This window comes from Sciurus carolinensis, chromosome 11 (assembly GCF_902686445.1).
Source record: "Sciurus carolinensis chromosome 11, mSciCar1.2, whole genome shotgun sequence".
In the NCBI taxonomy this organism is placed as follows: Eukaryota; Metazoa; Chordata; class Mammalia; order Rodentia; family Sciuridae; genus Sciurus; species Sciurus carolinensis.
Window position 1 is genome coordinate 70,275,539 of NC_062223.1, and position 10,321 is coordinate 70,285,859.

The 10,321-nt window shown below is 39.1% G+C and overlaps 1 protein-coding gene across 1 annotated transcript in view; it reads left to right on the forward strand.

Annotated features, from left to right (window-relative positions):
• The window catches only part of LOC124960397 (interferon-induced very large GTPase 1-like), a 30,074-nt gene extending 20,351 nt beyond the window's left edge, over positions 1-9,723 (forward strand). The window contains exon 2 of the mRNA XM_047519148.1: positions 1,567-9,723. Coding sequence (XP_047375104.1) covers positions 1,569-8,840 — 7,272 coding nt within the window. The 5' untranslated portion in view covers positions 1,567-1,568 and the 3' untranslated portion in view covers positions 8,841-9,723. The remainder of the gene's footprint in view (positions 1-1,566) is intronic.
• The last annotated feature ends 598 nt before the right edge of the window (positions 9,724-10,321 follow it).

Consider the following 10,321-nt stretch of genomic DNA (forward strand, 5'->3'; position numbering starts at 1 on the left):
GTGATACATGCATGCCAATGTTTATAGCAGTGAAATTCATAATAACCAAGTTATTGAATTGGCCTACATGTGTGTAAGAAAGAAACTGGATATAAAAAGTGCAGTATATACACAATCGATGTTTATTTAGCCATAAAAATGAAATTATGTCATTTGATGATAAATAGATGGAACTGGAGAACATCAAGTTAAGTGAAATAAATCAGCCCCATAAAGAAAAAGATTGAATGTTATCTCTCATTAGAGGAAAAGGAAGCTAGATAGAAAAAAAGGATCTCATGAAATAGAAGAGAGAACAATAGAATAGATGAAGGGGACCAGGAGGAAGGGAGGAGGGATTGGCATGGGAAAGTACTAGAGAATAAAATATATCAAAAAGAAATAAGAATAAAGGGAGTGAGCCTTTATCCTAATTAAACTAATAATAACAACAATCATAATAATAATAGAAGGGAAATCAGTAGGGTAGAACAAGAGGATCAGTGGAGGCGTGGTGGGAAAGGAAGGTCTTGCAGAATGAGATTGATCAAATTATGCTATAGGCTTGTTTGATTAGGCATAGTGAATTATTATATATAATGATAATGCCCCAATTAAAATTAATAAAACAAAAAGTCAAATAAAAGGGAGAGAATTGAGGGTAAATTGAAGAGACATGGTGTCATAAGTTTAGATTCATAGAGACCACTATATAGGATACCCATTGAGCAATTATGCCAATGACATTAAATGAGATAGAAGTATAGAAGGAAAAAAATCCTGGATAATGTGTAAAATTGAAACAAATTAAACTACATCTCATCTGCATTTAAGGATATGCACTAAAGACAGAGAGGCTGCAAAACACTAATGAAATCCTGGACTGAGGAGATCATAGGGATCCATATACATAGACTTGAATGGCATCCACCTATCAACAATTCTTCATGTAACAGGAAGATAATATTAACTAGGTGAAGATGAAGCATAAGAAATGATATAGAAGTGTAAATCAGGTTAGATGTTCATTTTAAAGGACAAGAAAGTAAATAAGCATTCAATAACCTAAGAAGAACTGACACACTGATAGGAATGAAACAATCAAAAGAAAAAAAAATAGAAGAAAGATAACCAAATGGTGGTATTGTACTAGTTTTAAAAATAAGCATCAAGCGTAAAAACTCACATTCTCAAACTCCATGCTCAGTCTCATACTTTCCGTCCAATTGAGTTTGTATAGTAAATGCCCAAATCATGCTATGAAGTTGCAATTCACCATCACAAATAAAAAAGCAGTTGACAACACCCACAATGATGTTTAGCACATCCACAGAGAGGGTTTTTAAAATTTTTTTTATTGTATTTGTTCTAATTAGTTGTACATGACAGTAGAATACATTTATACATTTTGATAGATCATAAATAGAGGTTTTAGATGAAAATATATTTTAGATAAATAAACCAGAGGATGAGAAGCCAATGGAGACTAGCTTTACTAATACATTCATGCTTTTCATCAAATAACAAGTAATTGACACTTTCTAAGCTCAGAACACAGTCAAGACTAACTGTCTGTTTTTCACACAGTCATGGCCACAACTGAGCAGATCCCTGATGAGCCTCTGCTCAGAGGCAAAAAGAGGCAAGAACTTCAAGAGATGCTGAGGGAAGCAGGACTGGATGTTGAGTACTGGTTGCCCAAGTTGCAGCAAGATCTGGGTGTGACCTGTGCACAGGCATTAGGATATTTAAAAGAAAAAGACCTCCAGAAGCTGAAATCCCAGGTACAACATCCATGGGAGAAAAGGGCCCTGAAGAAGCTGCTTGACCTGTCACACTCAAATAGTCTTCCAGAGATACAGGAATCACCACAGGAGGGAAAGCAGAGGCAGGCAGAAAAATTGCTACAGGAGCCGAGGAATTTGCTGTCAGAAGGGAGGCAGAGACAGGAAGAGGCAGTGAAGAGAAAAGAAGCAGAGCTGAGGCAAGCCTTGGAGATCCCTGAAGAGTACTGGCCAATGCCTGAAAAGCCCTTAAGGGAAGTCATGGAAATCATGCAGAGACAACTCAGTCCCATGGAGCAGACACTGTCCCACAGGCAAAACCTCCCAGATGGAGATCTAATAAGATGGGCATCTGGAGGGCTGGCTCTGCAGGGAATTTATAAAACATGCCACCAAATGGACCTGATGCAGAGAAGAGAAGAGCTACTCAGTGTCCCCAAGGAGTTCTCACTCCTTGGCCCTCAGCAGAGCACACGGATGGAAACTGAAGAATTTACATCTTCTCAAGCAGAATTCATGTTCACCCAGTCTATAGAGAAGTTAGGCTTCAGTTTAACTACTTCAGCCAAGGGTGGAGGTTGGGGATTTAATTTTGAAACTGAACTACATAAGAGCAAACATTCAGAATCCAAGGAAACCCACCAGGCAAATTCTGAGTGCTCTTATTTCTGCTCAATGAAGTTCAGTTATGTTCCCATGGCATCCTGCCACTTTCCCATTGATCAGCTCCAGTTGTCCAATGCTGCCCTTCAGGAATTGAAATGCCTTGAAGACCTCCTGGATCAGAATACAGACTCACCAGAATCCCAGGTGCTCAAACACAGGACTGAAAAATTCTTTCACAGGTTTGGCTCTCATGCTAACCAAGGCCCTCTGCACCTGGGAGGAATCTACTGGTGGAAGGCTGTCTTAAAGGGTTTCAAAAGTGACCAGCTCGTTGATATAAAGCAGCAGGCTGTAGAGACTCTTGATATTTACATAAGGGGCAGCTACAGTGGCTATGGTGTGAATGTTGCTGCAGATATGAATGTGGCAGACTCACATTCAAAAGCAGCTTCTGAGAACAAAACTTTCCAAAACCTCCAAACCAAATTCCAATTATCTGTGGCCAAGACAGGTGGCCCACCAGAAGCAAATGATCCTGCCCAGTGGAACAATGGCCTGGTTGCCAACAATCAAACTTGGTGTGTCATTGATAGGGGACTCCAACTGGTACCCACTTGGGACATCATACTCTCCAAACACAGAAGTGATTTTAAGGATCACGTTAAGGTGGCTAACTGTCTGAAAGATAACTACATTTCTCTGACTGGTCTCTCTGCACAGATCCAGGAGGGAGAGCAGTTACTGAGTGTTAGGCAAGAGGTTAGAGTTTTCCTAGATGACATGAAGTCCTGGGAGTTGTCTGATCCTGAAGAGCAGCTTCAAAAACTGAGAGATTTCATGCACTCACTGAGTCAAAAAACAAAAAGTGATGACATGTGGATTAACATGTGCCTCACTGATCAGGATCTGCAGACTTTTCTAGTCAATACTGTCAACTTTTGCAAAAAGTCTTTCACTTATAAAACTGATTTTATCAAAACTACATTGTGCAGTCTTCTAGATCCTCACATATACAAGGTGGAAAACTTTCCTCAGGCTCACTCCATTATGCACTGGATCAAACAGTCAGAGTTAGAGCAAGAGCAAGTGAACATCTCCCAATTTTCTGAATTCATTAAAAACTTAAAGAAAACACAGAGTGAATTCTTGGAAGTGAAGGTCAAATCTGAGTCCACAGAAACAATAGAAGAAGCTCAAAGAAAGGCAACATATGAGGTGAGCTTGGCTCTCAACAGCTTTGTAAATCACCTGCAAGCAACAGAGCAGCCAGACACACAGATCTTGCTACTTTCCATTGCAGCTGGTGCAGGATATCAGGTGGGAAGCAATATTTTTAGACCTCTCCTGGGGCATAATGAGTTAGACTTTCTACCTGATGAAATACAAACTGCCTATAATAAATACCAGGAGCTCAAAAGTATTTCCAGCTATAGGGCCCATGCATTCCTGATACTCACAGGTCTGACAGCCACAGTTGGATTAAAAGCCCTTTCTCCAGAAGAGAAGTCACAACGCATGAAATTCATGACAAAATACATGGGACATTTATTTTCTAAAGAAGTTGTACATGTCCTCACAAAACTTAGGGCAGATCATGATTGGGAAAACCTAGAAAAAGACTTGAGATTACTCATTGATGGAGATTATGAAGCCACCATCTCTTCTTTCCAAATGGATGAGGTCAAAAGACAGATACAAAGTCTTATCCATGAAAGGAAACAGTCCCATGAACCAGATATTAATGAAAATAACACAAGTGAAATAATAGAAAATGGAGCCTTTCTAGACTTACTCCAGCGACTTGGCCTAGAACATTACTACCCAAAAAGGATGAGTACAGCTAACTTCCATGTGATCTACAAGAGTTCTGTGTACAACACCAAGCCCAAATCAGAACAGGAACTTCCTTTCTATTTCCTTCAGAAGTTACTGATGCTGGATTATGGACTGAGATACCTGGTTTTCAAAGACGAAGGAAAATTGGAATATCAGGTTTCTCCAAGAGCCTCCAATCAGGAAAATGAGGTTTTTGATCCATATGAAGACTTTGTTGAAGGCAGTGATAGTCTCACTGGGCCTTTGACCACTGAGTCCAGGCCCAATATTCACCCCATGGATATCCAGATGGCCATTTTTCACACTGCAGATGATTTTGCCAGACAATATATTTTGACCAAACTATCCATCTGTCAATTTGCCCTGCCACTCCTGGTGCCAAATCCCTGCACTTCTCAAATTGAATTCTCCCTCTGGTCTCTCAGACAAATTAGGAGGAGTTGGCAGCAAGGAAGCAAATCACTACAAGAGAAGAACAGTCACAAGAATCAGCAGATGTGTCGTGTCTCCACCCCCATTGTGTCCTTCATAAGAGTTGGTAATGGACTGTCTGCTTCCAAATCTCAGATCATGAACTGTCTTCTCAGTGAACGCAAACATGATGTGTTCTTCCACCGCCACTGCAGAGAAAGCAGCAAGAACTGCCTCTTGATGGGGGGTGTGGTGGAAATCTGCTGGTTCTGCCCTAGCGGGGAAGAGGAGGACAGGTTTGACAGCTGTGTGACCTTCACCAATCTTCATGGAGATGCAAAGGAGCATAAAAGGCAGCTCGCCTTCCTGAAGGAGGTCTCTTCTCTCATCGTGGTCCTCATGTCAGCTTCTGATGACAATAAAGAAAACCAAAAAATAGTCTGTGACCTATGTCAGTCGTCAAGATCATTGATCTGCTTGCTGGATGACAAAGAAAAATGCAAACCTAGTAATTGTGATAGGAGAGTGAAAATTGGTCTAAGGAATAGAAATGAAGCAGAATTGACAGAGGAGCTCACAACTACCATCAGACATTTGCTAGAGCTCTCTGGTACTATTCTCAGTTTAGAGGACTGTTCTCAAGTTGCTCGCCAGCAGGGATTTCTCATTGATGAAGACCAGAGAGATTGCAAGGAAGTCAAAGAAAAGGCACAGACGATAATAGCTCTCCTAGGACAAAGGAAGTTGTCTCAGGTGAAGGAGACCTTCTTACCCCTTCAGGGAAAACTGTGGCATCTTTGGTGTAAGAAGGACAAAGAACTGTACCATCTGAGAGAAAAGGGGAATCGAAGTATTGAACAACACAAGAGTGACATTGAGACAGATAAACAAAGAATACGGCAACAACAGTTGGAAAGAGCATTTCCTCTCAAAGATGTAATGCAATCTGTCCTTCAAATTCTCTACAAGTATTCAGAAACTCACACCACACTCTACTTTTTGCAGTGGCTGAGTGTGTTTTTAGATAGCCTGACTGCAGAGCATTTGGAAAACCTGCACAAAAAACTAATTCATTTGTGGTCAGATGTACAAACAGATAAGCAAAAATTCCAAAACAGCAACTCTTTGAAAAGTAAAATAGAAGCCATCTCTACTGAGATTAGTGACTCTACCTTAGGAATTGAACAATTTCTCAGAGAAGTTGGCCAGATCTATGAAGCTCTGGAAGAAACTTCCTCCAAAAGAGACACAATTTTTCTCTCCCTTCCCCAAATTGCTGCAGACCTGATGATATCTGGAGTTCCCATAGAGCTGATGGATGCAGATGCTTCCTATGTGCCCCTAAAGTGGGTGGCAGCTGTTTTTGACAAGCTCTCTGAGAAACTTGGAGACAAACGGCTCTTTGTTCTCTCTGTCCTTGGCCTGCAAAGCTCAGGGAAGTCCACCCTACTAAATGCTCTTTTTGGGTTGCAGTTCTCGGTCAGTGCAGGCAGTTGTACCAAGGGGGCCTACATGCAGCTCCTGAAAGTGGACGAGACATCCACAGAGGAACTTGGCTTTGACTTTGTGCTGGTTGTAGACACAGAAGGACTTCGGGCCCCAGAACTCAGCAACAAGTCCCAGAATTGGGACAACGAGTTAGCAACCTTTGTCATTGGACTTGCAAACTTGACTCTGATCAATATATTTGGGGAGAATCCGTCAGAAATGCAAGATATCCTACAGATAGCAGTCCAAGCCTTTCTGAGGATGAAACAAGTGAATATCTCCCCAAGGTGCATATTTGTGCATCAGAACGTGGGAGAAGTTACAGCTAAAGACCAAACCATGAAAGGACGAAGGCTGCTAAAGCAGAGGCTAGATCAAATGGCAGCACTGGCTGCCAAACAAGAAGAGTGCTTAGATGTAACTGGATTCAGTGACGTCATCAAGTTTGATGTCAATTCTCACGTGTACTACTTTGCTCACCTCTGGGATGGCAATCCCCCCAGGGCCCCTCCCAATCCTCGCTACAGCCACAATGTCCAGGAACTGAAAAGTAGAATCCTTTTGACTGCCAAACAGGAATCCAGGGGAAGCATCATGAAGATATCAGATGTAAAATTCAGAGTTCAAGATTTGTGGAGAGCCCTGGTAAGTGAGAACTTTATTTTCAGTTTCAGGAACACCCGAGAGGTCATGGCCATGAGCAAACTGGAAACTATGTATAATCATTGGACTTGGAAGCTCAGGAGTCATATGCTAGAATTGCAGAACCAGTTGAAGAATCAGATTCAGAATGGAAAAATTCTTACACTCCCAGCAAGCATAATTGAGTATCCAGTTACAGAGAAATATGACACCATCAAGCAAGAATTTGAAAAATATTTTACTGAAGACTCAGAATCTGACATAATTGTCCAATGGAAAACCTATTTTGAAAATAAGCTCCTAATCCTTAAAGAGTCACTTATTTCAGATATCAGAAGAAAAGCCAATGAGCTTATTAGTCTCAAAAATAGTCAAGAAAGACTGGAACAGAAAAAGAATGTATATGAAAATGAATTATTGGATAAGAGTCGAATCCTGGCTTTAAATGTAAAAGGTAAGGAATTGAGTGATGAAGAGTTATGTGCTAAATTCAATCAACTTTGGGGAAAATGGGTTTATGAAGTGTCCTCAAATCTCCCTCAAGCCATAGAGCCTAACATTGATATAGATGCTGAAAATATCCTTTTGGATTATTTCAAAAAAGAGAAAAACATAGTGGAAAAACTAAAGAAAAATACTGGAGAGGATTTTCAAATAGATTTTGGAAAACATGTCAAGATGTGTACAGAATATTGGGTGTTCACAAAAAATTTAGAAGTTTGTGATAAAGTGTCCATTAATGTAACTACTGAACACATTTTTTCAAGATTTAATGAATATATTAATAGTATTTTGAGTCAACAACGTGATTATGATCAAAATGACTTCCATAAAATCCTAAGAATAATAGAAGAGGAAGTGAAAGCTGCACACACTAAGGAAAGATATGTATTTACCAGCAAATACAATATTAAATTATCTTCGTGTTTATTTCGAAGAGCATCAAAGCAGTTTAAGGAAATGCACAGGACATTCAAGACAGCACATGATCCTGTAAACTATCTAGAATGCAAGAAAGATGATTTTTTCATGAGTTTCAAAATATCCTGCCAAGGTGCAACCTCCGTCACATCTTTTGTTGATTTTCTGTGGCACAAGCTCACACCAGCTGTCTCTGCCACCATCTGGGGAGAACTGGCCCCTAAAATAGCTGGGGAGATACGAGTTACCTGCCCTGCATTCAATGGAAACAGGGCGAATCTGGAGAAACACATTCTCATCTCTCTAGCAGAAGAAGAAAATTTTGACAATTATTGGAAATATATTCACAATCCAAAATCATTTTTTAAGACTTACATTGAAAACCATACCAAAAGGTACTGTTCAGACAACAGAGATAAAAAAATAAAGACTTTATTCAAAACAAGTTTAGATGACATCAAAAATGCCATCCTCTCTGCCATTTATGAATCCACAGAGGTAGGGAAAGATACAAGCAGCACTGCGTCTGGGTGGCTGGATTTGTTCTGTGATCACCTGGGGAACAACGTTATCTTCCCACGAAGAGACTTGACAAGTATTGAACACCAAGAGATACAAGATATGGAATTTTTCAAAAAAACCATGAGTGCAGCTTTGGATCCTGAAATGAAGAAAGTAGAACAGAACTTTTCCAATAGACCCATAGATGAAATGGTTCCTGAAATTGAGAAAATCCTCTCTGAACATCTCTGTGGCTGCTGGAAACAGTGTCCTCTATGTAAAGCAATTTGTATAAACACAATCCCTAAACACGATGGAGATCACAGTGTTGCATTTCATCGTCCTCGGGCAGTACAAGGTGGGAAGGTGATTGGAACAGACAACTTTGTCATTGATTGTTGTTCTACTTTAGTAGCAAGTGATTCTTTGCTTGTTTTGAGAGATGATTGGGAAATTCCTTATAAGAACTATCGGAAGGCAGGAGGGGATTATGCCACGTGGAGCATCACCCCAGACTCATCCATCCAGCCATATTGGAAATGGTTTGTCTCTCACTTCAGAACAAACCTGGAAGCAAAATATCAGATAAAATTTAAAGGAAGAGGTAAAATTCCTGATGAATGGACAAAAATCACAAAACAGGACATGCTTAATTACTTGAAAAAGCAATAATTCTCAATGACCCCACAAGAACCTTAGCATCTGAACAAATATCACAGCGCACACCAGTCTTAAAGCACATCCTTGTTACAACTAGAATTTAAATATTTCACTTTGTGAATAAAATGTGTAAAAATAGATCAATTATCATTTCAAGAGTTTAAGAGTTCCTGTATAAGTACTTAATTTCCCTCTCCCTTAATTCCATCTGGATTGGAAAGAAATTGCTAAAATAAGAATGTATGAGGGAATGAAATAAAATCTATTTAAAATAACTTTGTCCTACATTGAAATATTGTTCTGTGTTATTTTTTAAAATAATAATATTTCAGAGGAAAACATCTTCAAACAAGAAATTTAGAGTCATTTTGTTATGCTACAAATTCCTGTACAGTAAATGCATGGCAGTTGAATCAACATGCAGGTCTTCACTGGAAACTTACAAATAGACTTTTCCTCCTTACATGATTTTTTTTCACTCTCTCAATTCATGAAGAAAATATACTTACCCTTCAATACAAAAGCATTAATGGAAATTTCATGATTCCCATGTATTGTGTTTTTTATGTATATTTTGTTCTAGTGAAGAACAAACCAGTGACTTGTCCGGGATAGAGTCTTCATCAAGTCAGGAAACTTGATCAAGCAAACATAGGAAACAGAAATCAAATACCTGTTTTCTTCATTTAATCAACACTCTCTTCTTTCTGGTTCCTTGGGACATCTCTATCCTTGGTACAAAAGTTGAGATATACACAAAATTTAGGTCTTCAAAGCCTGGTGTTATGTACCTGAGAATGATTCCTTCATGAAAAAAGTTTATGATGACTATGTAAATTGGATCATATCAATTATATCTGTGAACAAGGTCAAATTTGATTAAGCCTTTAATGATTACAAACAGTATCCCTCAAAGAAGCACATCAAAAAAATATATTTTTTAATCTCATAATAATTAAACTTAATTGTTTTTATATTTCAATGAAAAATTTGTTTTTTCATATGTAAAAATGTAAAGAAGTGCTTATGGCCAAATCAGACATATTTGTGGCTCTTTCTACTATTGGAGTCCAAAGGAAACCATCCTTCTGCAAACTTATACCTTTTGCTCAGTTCTCAAAGCTGATGATCTAAATGAATTCTGATCCAAAGAAAGTTCATTTTAGACATAAAGGTGTTCCTTGGTTTCCCTTTCCTGTTACAGTCTCTACCCCTCCATGGGCAGTGAAAACGCCCAAGTGACAGTAGCTAAAAAACATGAATCTTCAGCAATGTGAGGTAGGATTGCTGACTTTGTCTCCTCTGTCCACCTTAGGGCTACAAGCATATTATCAGTTTCAGATCAACTAACTACTATCTCCAGAAGTTTCCTGTTTGTTTGTTGTAATGCTGTGGATTAAACCCTGGCATTGCACATGTCAGGGAGCACATTAGTGCTCAACTACACCTTTATTTTTTTTCTGAGATGGAATTTTGTAAAGATGCAACTTGTG